This window comes from Eleginops maclovinus, chromosome 10 (genome assembly GCF_036324505.1).
Source record: "Eleginops maclovinus isolate JMC-PN-2008 ecotype Puerto Natales chromosome 10, JC_Emac_rtc_rv5, whole genome shotgun sequence".
Lineage (NCBI taxonomy): Eukaryota > Metazoa > Chordata > Actinopteri > Perciformes > Eleginopidae > Eleginops > Eleginops maclovinus.
The window spans coordinates 5,478,745-5,493,967 of record NC_086358.1 but is presented as its reverse complement, the minus strand read 5'-3'; the positions used below and the strand labels follow the sequence as shown (position 1 = coordinate 5,493,967).

General features: G+C 40.6%; 2 protein-coding genes across 4 annotated transcripts; both read right to left on the bottom strand.

The window, feature by feature from the left end:
- Window positions 1-12: 12 nt before the first annotated feature.
- On the bottom strand, window positions 13-5,300 carry LOC134871375 (uncharacterized). 3 transcript variants are annotated; one of them, XM_063894138.1, is made up of 5 exons: window positions 5,137-5,300; window positions 2,565-2,740; window positions 1,503-1,610; window positions 1,270-1,410; window positions 13-998 (listed from the first exon to the last, which is right to left on the bottom strand). In XM_063894138.1, the coding sequence occupies exons 2-5, from the start codon at window positions 2,718-2,720 to the stop codon at window positions 807-809; spliced, it is 597 nt and encodes a 198-aa protein (XP_063750208.1). In that variant the 5' UTR covers window positions 2,721-2,740; window positions 5,137-5,300; the 3' UTR covers window positions 13-806. The 3 variants fall into 3 exon arrangements, with proteins under 3 accessions (XP_063750208.1, XP_063750206.1, XP_063750207.1); XM_063894136.1 differs by lacking the exon at window positions 5,137-5,300 and adding an exon at window positions 3,194-3,251; XM_063894137.1 differs by lacking the exon at window positions 5,137-5,300 and adding an exon at window positions 3,038-3,143.
- A 4,933-nt stretch (window positions 5,301-10,233) lies between these two features.
- On the bottom strand, window positions 10,234-14,936 carry lrrc3ca (leucine rich repeat containing 3Ca). Its single transcript, XM_063893533.1, has 2 exons — window positions 14,484-14,936; window positions 10,234-11,594 (listed from the first exon to the last, which is right to left on the bottom strand). The coding sequence occupies exon 2, from the start codon at window positions 11,509-11,511 to the stop codon at window positions 10,717-10,719; it is 795 nt and encodes a 264-aa protein (XP_063749603.1). The 5' UTR covers window positions 11,512-11,594; window positions 14,484-14,936; the 3' UTR covers window positions 10,234-10,716.
- Between the last annotated feature and the right edge of the window lie 287 nt (window positions 14,937-15,223).

Here is a 15,223-nt window from a genome sequence, read left to right as displayed (position 1 = left end):
TGCTTGCCGGTATTTTATTTTGGTATAAAAATAACATGGGATCTATCCTCTGATGTGGATGATGATGATGATGATCATATGTTGGCAGAGGCTATCACATGACACTATGTACAAAGGTCTGTACCACCCTCCTGAGCTCATGGTCACCAGGCAGTCATCCGTTGTTGCAACACTTCCTCAAGCAAGTGTCTGGCTGTTTGGCAGAGAAAATGACGCAAAGACTCTATTTCACTTTTAGTTGCATTTTTCAGTTACAGTATAAGCTCCACTGGAACTTTGGATGGAACTAAAGGAATGAGTAGCATGTGTCATAATGTTTAGTCATGGATAAAGAGGAACAATACCAATTTGTCAAATACCAACTTCTTTTTTTTCATTTATCAGAAATACAGTCAGTACAGTTGTTAAAAAAAATAAGATTTGTAAAAAACAAAATATTTAAACATAATTTACACAAAATATGACATATTTTTCTCTGCTGACCAAAAGGAGTTATCAAAAAGTAAAAAGGCTGTAAAGGTTTTGTTTTGCTATTTATTCTCTATAGTATTCAAACCATTTAAATACATGTTATTTATTGTCAAGACTAAATTGAAGATGATTTAATTTTCAGTGAATGTTACATAAAACAAAACGGACCCTTGTCATAAATTAATTCCCTAAATAAATATAACATATTCAGTGAATAAATATATATAAATAGATTTAAAAAATAAATATATAATCATTTAACATCAATAAATAATAAACGTGGCAGATAAAACGTATTTTTTGGAAACCAAAAGCAGTTAGAGTATAAATGTTGGTCAGCTCTCCGTTTCCTCATCATTGCTCCGGTCCAGACCCCTGAGGCAGCGCACCACGTCCTGCCCGAAGGACTGCAGCTGCACCAGGGTCAGGTGAGCCGCCACCTGGACTTCATATTCCCCCGGGAGACGTAAGGCCATGGGGGTCGGTGAGGGTTGCACCACAACCTCTCCTTGGGCCATTTTCCGCATCTGAAAGGCACAATAAGGAACATAAAGTGTTTGTAGTCATTTGCATGGGGTTAGATAGATAGATACTTTATTTATCCAGAGTTGGGAAATTCTTTTGTCACAGCAGCATTTTGTTCAATACATTTGAATACCCTCTAATATATATCAATCTACTTCAAATATATCCTGTAGTAGTGTTACAATATGTACAGTATGTGCAAATTGTCCATGATTACAGAAAGGGAAAACCTAAATGAACCATAGCTACAGTGGAATAAAAGTATTAATCTACCTTATTGATCTGACTGACGAGGTCTCTGATGTCAGCCTGCAGCCCGATCACTCTGTCTCTCTTTTCGAGCCGAGGAGAGATGGAGCTTAGTAAGGCCCGGTGCAGCTGAAGACCCTCTGACATGTGTCTCAAACTGGTTTCCTATAAGAAAAAAAATAACAACAAACTGTTTACATTTTCTGTTTTTGTAAATCATTTTATTCCACAGAATTGTTCCTCTGATAGATGCTTACCAAAGTGAAGTTTTCTGAGACGACTCTGAGAACAGGAGCAGGCAGGATGCCGATGGTAGAGGCCATTGTCACAAACTGGGCATTTTCTGAAGAGTTTAGTTTTAGTGTCTGTGAGGAGAGATAACATGGAGATGTTAGACAGAATTCACAGCGTGGCATGCAACAGGAAGCAAGCGTGACATTGATATGAATTTGTAGATCTATTTACTTCAAGAAAAATACCCAGTAGCGACAGAACTTCACAGACAATGTTGTTAACTAAAAGTAGTAATACATCAACGTAAAAATGAACCATTACAAGTATCAACAGTGCTCATTATGTAATATGGCCCTGTCAGACTGAATGGTACAAATGATTGGAAAATCAGTACCTGTTGAGGTTCAGCTAACTTCTACTATTTTATTTGGTAGTTAATTCCACATAATGCATCATATTTATAAAGCATTATAGCCCTTTTATGTAGTGTCTGACTTGTAAAGTAACTACTATCTAATAAACATAATAATTCATGCTCACTTTTTTATTTATATTTTGTTTCGCTTGAACATTTTCTTGCATTTCCTTAAAATAATATTCAGAAACACTTAAATATTTTTAAGTGTTTCTGAATATCAAATAAGCATAATTTTTAAATGGCAGGACATGTAAATACTGAAGTAAAAACACCACCATCCTGTAGTCAATAGTGTAATTAAGTCAAGCCTAAAGTGGGTATCTTGATTGCTATTTATCACTGTGAAGGTTTTGTCAGGCTTCGCGCAAGAAAATAGACCCTCAGAATTAAGAGGATAATGCTAGTCCCTTTTAGCAGAATGCAACTCCAAACAGATGTTAAATCATCAAATATTTATTCTTTATACATCTTCTGAATATAAAGCACATTTATTACTGCATAGCCCAACATATAAACTCAATAAACAGCCTGTCAGACTAGCAGCAGGGAAAAGTGCACACCTACAAAGGCCCTTTTACAAAACGACCTGCACTGCTTTATTTAACAGCCGAAAAACCTCGCAAAACAATATTAAGGCTAAACAATGAAAAACCAGCACGTTTCTCACCTCGATGTGAATGCAGTCTGTGTGCGTGCCGGGTATGGAGAGCAGGATCTTTTCTATTAAGCTGCGGCTTCTCTGCACGATCCCCTGGAACTGCGCTCCCTCAACAAGTGCTCTCATCTCCGGTCTCAGAGGTGCGCTGCGAGCGATGGTGGCCATGGAGCAGTGGAGGGCGAAAACTGCGAGAGGAGAAAAACCAAAAACCGTCCAGGCATCAAAAACAATCCCTTCTTACATCCAGCACAGTGTGTGTGCGAGTGTGTGTGTGTGGCAGAGGCAGAACAAAGCGTGTCTCTCTCCTCAGCAGCTCCTCTGTGCTGCAACACTGGGCATGTCTCCCCACAGGCTAAATAGCTGCATGAGTTCAAAAATAGTCCCCGTAATGTGAAACCTGAGCCAACAGTGACTCCAGCAGTTTAACATAGCAGATGTAGCAGTTTGAGCAGATGTAAAATTATAATAAATGTAATAATTACTTCTTAAAACAGTTCCAGATGAGTTAAAATGTACGATGCAGTGCTATCAGTCAAGAGATAATCCAAGCTTCTTTAAGAGCCTCTGTGCTGTGTCTGGAGTTGCTCAGCAGAGGAAGAGAAAGCAGAATTTACAAGCGTTTCCTCATTACTACTCACCAATCAGGATGTTCATGGCCTCTGTTGAGGAATGTCTTTAAGTATTGACTTCAAGTGAACACTATTCATGATTAATAGTACACTTAAAGTCATATATATAGCAGGCCGAAGTAGAGGGATTTCCCATAATTTTGTCATCTGATTACCATAGGAGATTCATGAATTGCAATTTTCATTCAAAGCCATTTAATTGTTCTTTTCAATCAAAATTGCTTACCTGTGTCTAAACAGTGGTAATTGGAAATAATGACATTTAATTTAAACACATTTATTCTTTGTTGGATTTATTTAACAATTTGACTCTCAAAATTAAGGTGAGTTTCGTTTTTTATTGGCATTTTTCAAACAAAATTCACTACAACTGACTTCACATAACATACACAAATAGGAATAAAACATGAACTATTAAACATTAAAGTGACTATATGGTATATGTGCCAGAAGTGAATTGAAGAAATGTAAAATAAGATGGTGAAAGTTTTGCAGATGACTATAAATTGTTTCCTATTATGCAATTACATTTTCTACAAAAGCCTCCAGAGTAACACAATTCAAGAGCTTTTGGGAATTCCTCCATTTCTCATATTTTACATTGATGTAACACAGCCTATAGTTTGAGGATGAGTCCAGTCTGTTGCACAAACTATATCAAAGTCTTAAATAAAAAGAACTGTAGAGGAAACAGGCTTTTCCACTGCCTGACTGACGGAGGGAAATGGAAATTTAAAGTTTTTAAATGTTAAATTCACAAGTGTTAATGAAATCTAGAAGTTTTTCAAAGGAAACCCCACTGTGATTTTTGGTCATTGTGATTCCTTTGTGGCAAATCACTCGTGGCTTGCATCTTGCTATTAATAGATTGGACATTTTAACAGGTTTACATTTACATTAAGTACTGACACAGCTGTATGTTTTCTGCTTGTAAAGAAACAACATCAGAAACAGAAATATGGCATTTACAACTGTATTTAAATGTAGCATCTGCTGCAGCAATCTGAAGACTCTGAGATTTGTTTTACCTGAAAATGTTCTTGAGCCACACTGGAGTTTACCGGTTCAGCGGAATTGAGCCCACTAGGCTTTGTGTTCAGTTATAATAAACAGCAGGTGGGAAAATTAACAAACCGGCTTGACAGATACAAGAGTGCCATCTGGTGGATTTATGAGTTTTCTAAATTATATTTCAACTGTGATGTTACACTCTGTAGAGCATTTCAATCAGAAATGTGCAGGGTAAGGCAATATTTATCAAACTGAGCAATCAAACAGCTGTCTTGTGACAACACTTTTGGTGTGTCCTTGCCTTAAAGGTTTGGTTTGACATAGTCTCAGTGCTTTTTTGCTAAGAAAATTGATAGCACTCTTAAGTCTGTAGGCTACACTGAATATGAAGCTACCATCAGGAGAGGACAGCTTAGTTTAGATTAGAGACAAGCCAGCACCGTGTTAGTTAAATAAGCTTAGCATAAATACTGTAGCCCTAACCCTAGCTTGGCTCTGCCTCCCGGTACCTCTACCACATTAATATATCAGGTTGTATTTTATTTGTAGCATGAGAGTGTGTCACGGCCACCAGCCAAAAAACATACTTACTGTTTTAAAGTAAGACTGTTTATGGATTTAACAAACAACACACACATGGTAATTAGTGATGTAGAGAGCAATGGTTGACTGGCTTTTACATTAAGACATAGCTAGGCTAGCTATTCCCCCCTGTTTTCAGTCTTTATGCTAAGCTAAGCTAACCAGCTGTTGGCTCAAGCATACATTTTCACAGAGACACAAAAGGGGTATCATTTTTTCATCTAACTTTCTTTGAAAAAGTGGATAGGTGTGTTTGAACATTCTGAAACCTCATTTTAATGTAAAACCTGAAGTTATTAACAAAATCCTTGTTTAAAAAATTGTAAAACCAGATATACCATTCTGAGTTATGTAATCACCTCATAGGTCAATGCGGTGCCTCTATTGTAACAGATCGGTTTTCTTCATGCTCTGACACGAGGCCCCTTGATCACTCAGTGTAGCTTTGTTACATCTGGCTATGCTTGATAGGCTGTGAAGTGAGGCTGTCAAATCTGATCCCTGAAATCCACACTGGTGCGATCTCCAATCAATCCTGCACATGAAAGAAGGGCATTATTCACTGCCGAGGCCTCGCTCTGTAGACCCTTCAATGACCCAGTTCAAAACACTACTTGGTTGTAGAGGTGCTGGCTCACCTTAGGCTGGACGGGGGAAAAGCTGCACAAGCACGTCCTGCCTTTTAACCTTAAAAAGCATGCACCCTTATGCTTCATTTAATAGGAGTTAAGTTTCTGCAGGAAGGAACATTTTAGTCAATCTGAAGGGATTAGAGAGGTCAAGAGGGGTTATAAAATGTCAGGCAAGGGGATTAGCCTAAATGAAAACAGAAAGGGGTTTACATTGAGCCCTCACGTCTAAAATCTCACATTTTTATGACATACATCTTTACTTTCCTGTTGGATTACCCAGAAGGCCTTTGAAAGGACCTGGTTTTCTAGAGAGCACAACGATGGCTGTAAAATGACTCGGTCTAAGAGGTTTAGGGATAATCCTGCGTCCTGGGACCACTTCTAATATTTACACAAATGGGCCAATATCAAATTTAGTTTGTTTTAAGAGATATATTGTGTTAATTTGCCATCATAGTTTAGCACTTACATCAATAACTTCTAAAATAATTAAGTATAGAGGTATTAGCCTGAACAGAACTGAAAGATGTGTTGGTGCTGAAATACCTTATGTGTTCCCACTTAAGGGTTAATGTAACCTGGACTGTTTTTTGTCAGATCTCAAGACAACATGATGTGTTGCTATGCTAAGACGGATAGCAAAGATCTACCAGTATGTCCAGGTTCAATTCATTTGAAAATCAGCTCTGGTTCAATTGTGTCATGTGGTTTTTTTTTTCAGGGAGTGAGAGTCAAGGAAAATGTATTTTTAACAGGAATTAAGGCCGAATTGGGTTGGTATGCCTTGTGATGACCATAGGCTGTGTATATGAGCAAAGACCAAAGTATGTGAGCACTCCTGTCTTCCTCTGAGGTAAGAAGTTTGAATTTTCTCAGGAAATGATTTCACAACGAACATGACAATTACTTGATTTATGACTCAATTATAAATTGCATACAAGACATCTTTATCAGCCACATTTGATATATTGAGGCACATGATGAGAAATGAATCATGCTTTCGTTTTAATCCCAAATTGCTTTTACAGAATTCCCAATAGATGATGCGTCCCTTAGGGTGTATCCAAACTTGGAATCTAGACCTATATTAAATTTGTGTAGTTAGTAGGTCACATCTGTGAATCTAGACTTATGATCCACAGGGAGATGTTTATCATACAGTACTGTGCAACAGTCATATATGCCATTGTGTATGTAATATTCATTAAACCGGTAAATATATCCGCTTTTTCACCATTTGTGCTTTAGCTATTAATATTATGGAAATCGCAACGGCAATATTCATTTAATGTGTAACATAATGTAGCTTTATAAATAACCACTTGTAGAGTTCAGCTTATTCTTAACTCTGAAAACAACTCATCTTCAGGAAGTGAGAATTGATTGAACAAGATAATTGCTGAATCTTATGACACACGTGATTTGCGATTTGGTTCCCCGGCAAGCTTTGCTTCCAATATGCAAGTTCTGTCTGCAACCTCCTTTCACAATAAAAGCCCCAGGTATTACTTCTCTGTCAAAAGAGCATTTCACCAAGAAAAAAGCTTACAGTAGCTGTTCCCAGGTAGCAGAACAACCAGATTAATTTGAACAGTGGATACTATAGCCAGCAATAGAGCCAAAGGGGGCAAAGAAAGCAAAGACTAACTGACTAACTAATTCATCATAAGAATTTAGATTAGGGATACTAGTTCTTTGGAATTGATAAAGTCGTTTGTTGTTTTGGACAGTAGCGATCAACAGAACGATATAACCCTTGGAAAAACTAGGGGGGAGAATTTTAAAAAGTATGTTTCCACTTTAACAATCTTGAGTTTAATCAAAACCAACTAGTTTAGAGCAAAATGGAGCAGGAAGTATTGGTGGATCATGTGTGTTGGGGCCTCAATAAGGGCCTAAAGCAGATGTCCTTTGGGCCCACCAGTGGCTTAATACTATTATTGAGAAACATTAGTATTTACTGTTGTTTAAGTGAGGTCTTTAGGATGATTTGACTAATAAATGTTCATCTTAATGTAAAAAAAAGAACGACAAATACATTTGATGTCTTCACATTCACAAACTCCACAACAGGGGGAGCTGTGTTGCACTTAATGAAGTCAGGACCTTTTCTTCATGCCGTTTCGACTGCGTATCATCCCTATCCAAGGGCATCAGAAAAAGGACACCTTTACAAAATATTGACAAGGATGTCCTTGTCACTCTTCTCAGATGCTGCGTCTTGGGTGTCGCTTACCTTTTTTGGCTGAAGGAGGAAATCAGGTGCTGACTGAGGCCCTCACTGGGAGACCCCATGTGATCTCAAAGCCTGGAAACATTTTCACCTGCAACCCAACCCCAAACAGGGCTGCGCTCTGTGGGATTGGATGCGTCACCTTATCCCCCACTTTGTGTCCCATTACCCAGCAGTTGTAATGCTCACACCAGTGTAACGTGTCTAAGGGAGCGGGCGGGGCAAACTGAGCTCGTCTGAAATTTAAATTAACCTCAGTGACATTTATGTGTGCTGGGGAACAGCGGTGTTACATTACACAAACCCTCACTCCCGCCATGCACACACACCTGTCGTACATACAGGCAAACAAAAGAATGTGGGCACTCACCTACATTACCTGGACAGACTACAGTCAGCCATGTCTGTTCCTAGTTCTGTGTTTATCTTGTCTTGTAGTGAGCTTCCCTTTACAGTGGCTGGTTTCAAAGCCACCATGAGAGTCTGATATCAGAGGAAAGAGTGCTGTGTGTGTGTGTGTGTGTGTGTGTGTGTGTGTGTGTGTGTGTGTGTGTGTGTGTGTGTGTGTGTGTGTGTGTGTGTGTGTGTGTGTGTGTGTGTGTGTGTGTGTGTGTGTGTGTGTGTGTGAGGAAATGTCAAAGAGAGGCTTACCATCTATTTTTCAGTACTGTTGAACCTCCTGCCCGTCATGGGAGGCTGTACCTGGGCTTCCTTAAGATTACCTCTGTCAAGATCAATATCATTGTCAAACAAACTCAGCCTGTTAATAGAAACTATGGCGCTGTCAAGCACAACAAGGTGAACAGATGGCAAACACAACATGTCTAACATAAACACTGTTGAGAAAATAACAGAGTTCTTTTATTTAAAATAAATTGTCTAACATTCTGGGATTTTGTAAAAAGATTGATACCACTTTCATGTCTTTATGCTAAAAGAAGCTACAGCTATTAGCTTGTTAGCTTAGCTTAGCATAAAGACTGGAAAAAGCCTAACCTGGCTAGAAGAATCTGCCTCATAGCACATGTTAAGCTAACAAAATAAAATGTCCTCATGGTAACCAACCCCCTGCGGTTGCTAATATGTTAATAAGAATATTTCCAAGATCTGAAACCTGTCTTTTGAAAACAGAGTGCTACCTTTGGGAGGAAAGGGGATTTAAGGATGAGGTGGAGCTGACTTTGGGATGCCACTGTGAGTGCTCTTGACTCTCCCCGATCAGCCCAAGGACATTTGGAAAGTGTTTTACCCAAGCAAGGGTATGCCAAGCAGCAGAGAGGGGGGCAGCTCATCCCCTTTGGCACTCCCTTTTTTCTCCTCAAGAACTGGGTCACACAAGATGATGGGTCAATCCCTGACTTGCTCTCAAGTGTTTTTGTGGCTATCATAAATAATGTATCACTCCTGCACTTGCTCTAAAGGCATGCTTGTGTCTGACAGGGAAATCCTTGTTGACAAACCATTTCCCACATCTCAAACAAGACATTTCATTATTGAAGCATGCACAGGGTTATTCTGACCTTGTTCTGTGGAACCGACGAGAGTAAATCTTAGTGCACGGTCTCATGTGGATTAAATTACACCTCCTCCTAATAACATTTCCCTTTTTGAGGTCTCAGTTTTATATCGACGAGTTTGTTGGAAGAGACACAAATGCATCTTACTCTGTCTGCTGAAATAGGAGATTTACATCCCTTACAGGTCTTATAAAAAGGACCCACAGGTCATGGCTTCATAAATGTTATTTGGAGTGACTGCATCAGACAATGAAGCTCCCAACGGCATGCTTATTAAAGGCCTGATAGAGAATGAAAATCAGTGCATAAGTAGAGAATCTGTCTATATAACAAGGTAGGATAATGAAGGGTTCCTCTGTGTTAACTTAACAGCTCTGGATGAAGGAGTGAGAGTGTTTGCTGAAGGGCTTTTTAAACCAGAATGTGAAAAAATGTGTCCCTGTTTCTCTCCATCTCTCTTTCTATTTGATGACAGCTGAACTGCAGTAACCTCGAATTCTCTGCTTCTCACATCAACCTTATCTGACAATTACATGATATTGCATGCAGGGCTATTGGCTTGTGACTAAAGATTAGCATATTATGCTGAGGAGTAATTCCGGAGCTGCTGTGTGTTTCTGGTATCAGCTAACAGGACTCAAATCGAATCAGTCCCAGGTGACGGTCGTGACAGGTGACGTTCGTTACCTCCGCAAAAAACGACATTTTTCATACCGGCATTTGATAAATGCACTTTTGATACGCAGTTTAAAGTACTGCTGTGTTTGGATAGATAATTTAGGGGGTGTAATTGGAGGTTAGGGTGAGCTAGTAGGAGTTTCCTGTCAAACACTGTTAACATACAAAGGCAACTTGGAGGTCTGCGGTTCTCATCAGTATGGAGCTCTAGTACAGTAGCTACTGCCAAAAACATCAGAATAACCAATGAGTCCTTCATCACACAGCAATCTGATTCATCAGCTAAGTGAGCTAAATATGCATTTGCTAAAAAGTGAATCACATTCTCAATAACTGTATGTATCTTTTCATGAAACAGTTGACTAAGTTCATTAAGAGAAACCCAAAAAACAACGATTTAATTGGAAAACATAATTTTACTTAGAATATACTGGTGAACACCATAAGGGCTGTAACGGAAAACAGTTGTACGTGGATTTCCTCATTGTAGTGTTACCGTTTCCCATCGTTCATAATGATGTTTGCTTCATATTGTCAGTGTGTAGGGGAGGTGCATCTAGGTGTATGCACCATTGGATAAATCCCATTTGTATCCCATATTTGGAGTTCACCGTTGCTTTAACTCCCTTAGTGCACGGACCAGACCATCAACTCAGCCAGCAGAAACTCCTAATGGGTCACTGGAAGATGAATTATTCATCTGGCTAGGTTGCATCGGCCTGTTTTTCTTGTGCAGATGCACATGTCTTGTTGCCCACCTTGGCTTAGTGACAACAGCTGAGTAAAACCATCTGAGACCGATGAAGACCGTGTAGTTGTAGCTTCATCCGGTTTTAGTGTTGGTTACCACTTCAGGTCCCAGGTATAGCTTCATCTGCCCTATACCACAGTACTAATGGTGGAAGACTCCTCTGACTTGCCCTGTATGCCTGGCAACGACTTGAGATACTCCAGGTGTCTGCGGGCGTCCTCCTGATTAGCCCTGACATAGTACACCAGGTAAGAGATTACCATGGTGAACCAGCCAAACATGACCACCAGCATGGCCACATCTGTAGTCCTCTTCATCACCACACATAGGTCTATGTCTGGTGTCAGCAGGAAGGCAAGTCCTTGAACTCCCGTTTCCTCCGGATCTGAAGTCTTGCAAACGATTCCCGCCAGCGATACAGGCTCCAGGTCCACACGGGGCAAAGCCATCTGCAAGTTGCAGTCACAATGCCACGGATTGTTTGTTAGGTTGGCGCGAGACCGCAGGCCATCAAAGGCCTCTGGGATAAATTTCACTAACTTGTTAGAAGAAATGTCTAGGAACTGTAGTGAGGGGCCAAGTCCTCGGAATGCCCCTGGTTCTAACAGGCTCAATTCATTGTGTGATAGATCCAGTTCAACTAAGTTGGGCAAACCTGCAAAAGCATTAGTTGGGACTGTAGTGAAAAGGTTGAAGTCCAGGTAGACGCGTTGCGTGTCATTTGGGATATCCTGGGGGATCTCTGTGAGCTGCATATTGCTGCAGCGGACCGTCTTACCCCCGGTATCGCTTTCAGAGCAATAACAGCTCTTGGAGCAACTGGTGGCAGCATGGTGGAAGCAAAAGGTCATAAGCACTAGGCTGTGCAGCAGCAAACACATTACCACTGAGTGGCGCAGTAACCAGTCTGCAATTAGGGACATTGTGGGGTACGGGCATGCTCCAGGAAAGACCACCTGGGCGCAGGAGGTGAAGTCCTCATCAACCTCCCCAAAAGCTGTTGAGCCTGTTGCATAAAAACAACAAAGAGTCACATTAGCAGTGTTGGGAGGGCTAGCCTCTAAAATGAACAACAGGGCAGATTGTTCTGTCAAACAGTTTTCTCAAGCAAAACATGGGTGATCAACAATGGTTTCAGAGTCCATGGTGATATATAACAGAACACAGGGGGTAGTCTACTGAAACTGATCTAATTGCAGCGAGAAGGCAACGGGATTGATGATTCCAGCATGATGGCCAGATACAACTGAACTTCTGATATATTTCCCAGTAAAGTCTAAGGATCAAACATTCCCTTCATACCAACTAAATAAACAAGCTAGAAGATCCTTTGGTGTCACTGTGCTTCATTTATAATTGCCATCCCTGCAGCGCTGGGCTATTTCAGTACACAGAGATTGTCATCAAAATAGTGATGTGACACCATGAAGAACAAATGTTCCAAACAAAACATAAAACCAACTACTTTTTTCATGAAGTAACTTCACATGTATCCAGTTATTTTCACAACTACAGCAGCCATTCAGATGCAATCATTTTATTTCAAGTGACCATTAAAGATGTTCTAGATTATCTGTCAAGCTGTGCGGTCGCTAGTACATGGATCATTTGGTCAGAAGTGCAAGTAACACAGAAGTAAAAGCTTGTCTGTGTGTCCCGTAAATTACACTTTATATTTTGTATGTAAGCCTTTGAAAATAGCAGATCTACCCACCCTAACACACTTCATTAATACCTGATCAGGGTGACCTCCTATCCTGTTACTAATCCTCTTAAGGAAAAACTCCTTAAGTCAATGTAGCATCAGTGTTGGCCATCCAATCCTTTTGTCGGGGCAAATGCTAATGCCATAAACGCCACCAAGGCCAACAAAACAGACAATGTCATGGCCTGTCTTTTCTAAAAAGACAAAAAGATGGACCATAGAGTTCAACCGGACTTCTTAATTTCTTCAAAATGGCTGGAGACTGGGCAAGATCCACTTACCAAGATTAAAAAATGAAATCGATCTCCAAGTACCTCAAAGTATCACATAACGTTAGGGGGTAGAGGACAGTGTGTAGTGGCAATGCTGTTGTGTATGTGTGTGTTAAGGGGACAGATGCCTTGTCGACGAGACACAGCTAATAACACTCATTGTGTCACGCAGGTTTTAGAAATGCCTGCTAGACAAACCTAATAATGAGGCGAGATAGAGGCTGATGCACCGGAGCAAAGCACAGAAAAAGCCTCGGCTATTTAGATATCTTAACTGGGGTAGTTTAGCATGAGATGGTTATCCATCTTCATTAAGAAAAGCAACTTCCAAAAGATTTCCTTCCACGCTTTATGTCAGCATGGTGCATTAGGATGTAAAATACCAGCAAAGGACATAAAAGTCTTGCCTGAACTAAATGGTATCGTTATGTTCCTGTAAAGGCTGCACTTTTCCCGTCACACAGCATGCCAGCCTGGTATTTTGCTGAGATAATGGGGGAGCAGGAGCAGAAGGCTGGTGACGGAGGAGGAGAAAGCATGTGGGCACAGAGGGAAATTGGACACAGCAGCACAGGGTTGTGAGAGAAAGAATGATATCAAGAGGATTTAAGGAGAGGGGGTAACAGCACAATAACAACGCAGAGAACAGTGCGTGACACTAATGAGACATCGGGAAAAGGGGCAAATGTTAGTCATTCACAGGGACAGCTGATAAAGACAGCTGGCAGCGAAAGAACAAAGGGTAGAGAAAGGAAAATATAGTGCATGAGATAACCACACACAAGTAAATTCAATAAACCCCTTGGCCTCTAAATCTGAAGAGGTCTTCATCAGTGAACCTTAAGTCATTACTGATGTGATAAATAACCTTTCATGCTCTTAATTTAAACAATAAATACAGCGCTCTCACGGCCAAAAGGTCAATCTCACACTTCATAAATTCCCTGCTGCCAGTGCTGCACCTTTCTGGCCCCAATTATACGAGGAGCAGTCATTTGGTAAGCCAGACATAAACTTGGGAAGAATTTAAATGCAACACAAATGTACTAGGGAATATGTTTTGTGGCGTAGTTTTTTTTTTCATGTATGAATCTGACCTCCTCGTGGAATCACATCACAGCTGCATGAATGGCAAATAAGATGCTGGTTTCTAGTTATCAATGGGGTGTGTAGATGACAGAAAGGGAAACAGGGCAATGTGGAACACTTACAATAAATTGAAACACACAATTTTATTGCAACTGCAATCATATCTCACTGCTTTTAGCTCTTTCTACTGCCAATCCCTGACTTAATGCCAATTTGGATGCGCTTTTCTTGCTTTTCCTTAAGGCACAACACTGCTTTGGCAGATTTCAACTACACCATAACACTCCATTTTACCACATAAAATAATTCGTTTCGAGGCCAGGAGCATAAGCCTACTTCTGGTACAGCAGGGCAGTTTGTGTAATGGCCTTTCGTGTACAGTATGTTAGAGATTCATAGGGGTTTGATCTCGCCATTGTTTTATGTTTAAATATCACATCCAGATTAAAATCTTAAATACCAAGCGTTAGTATTGGAGTTGTGATTACTTTCCATTAATCACAACACAATAGGGATATTCAGGATGCATAAATAAAGTGCAACAAGTATCAGCGCATGAACAAAAATGTAAAATATAGTCATTAAAAATAAGCATCTGGTGGAAAATGAACTCAAAAGACAGGAGATAAAAGGAGATGCCTTGTGGGAACTGATACCCTTGTTAAGTTTGTCTTTCATCCTGTTTTAGCCAGCTCCATCCAGTATTGTCTTCACCAGTCACATGTCTAAACCCGTAAAACTAGAAAACAGACGCTAGTTCTTAGGTGAAGCAAATGCGTAAAGGCATGCGATATCACAAATAGGATCAACAGCACAAACACACACTCACGTCTTTGCTGCTTTCGCTCTCCTTCCCATGGTGTGTTTCTCAGCAAGTGTCAGAGGGTGAAATGCGCCGTCGGATCAGAGAAATCCCCGGAAGGCGGTTCGGTCAATATCTCGCTTCTCCTCCATCAGGTCCTCGTTAAACTTGTGCAGAGAGCCGCTCTTGTGGGCAGCCACCACGCGCCACTGGAAATGCTCCTACAGTTCAGGGCTCGCTCTCTTTGAGTGCAGTCGTTTAGTTTCCACGCAACCACAAAACTAGGCAACATCGAGGGCAAGGCTTTCTCACTGACTCTAAGGCTGGATGTGACCCACAAAAAAAAAAAACACACATTAATGCAAAGTTTAAAATGGCAGACACATGGCGCGCAATGCATTAAGCAGCAATGCTGAGTGGCTGCGTTTGGTTGCTGCTGCTGCTGCTGCTCCTGCTGCTGGAGGGGTCTGAGTGTTGGAAATGCATTACTGCAAAAATATGTAATGGAGGGAGTGAGTACATTCATTCATATGCAGCTGCTGAATGCTGTGAGTGAAGTGGATCTGCCTGCACCAGCTGCCAGTAAAGTATGGAGTACACCTCCCTCACCCCCCCCCCCCCCCACACACACACACACACACACACACACACACACACACACACACACACAGAACTTATCTGAAGTAAAAGTAGGAATACTATGGAATTTAAATACTCCAATACAAGTAAAAGTGCTGGATTCAAAACGTCACTCAAGTCGAAGTACA

Bases quoted from the DNA above. Each gene is read 5' to 3' on its own strand.
- LOC134871375 (XM_063894136.1), bottom strand. The intron at 1,611-2,564 runs GTGAGAAACGTG...CTCTCCTCACAG, and splicing joins CAGACTGCATTCACATCGAG to ACACTAAAACTAAACTCTTC. The intron at 999-1,269 runs GTAGATTAATAC...TGTGCCTTTCAG, and splicing joins TCGTCAGTCAGATCAATAAG to ATGCGGAAAATGGCCCAAGG.
- lrrc3ca (XM_063893533.1), bottom strand. From the start codon at position 11,511: ATGTCCCTAATTGCAGACTGGTTACTGCGCCACTCAGTGGTAATGTGT.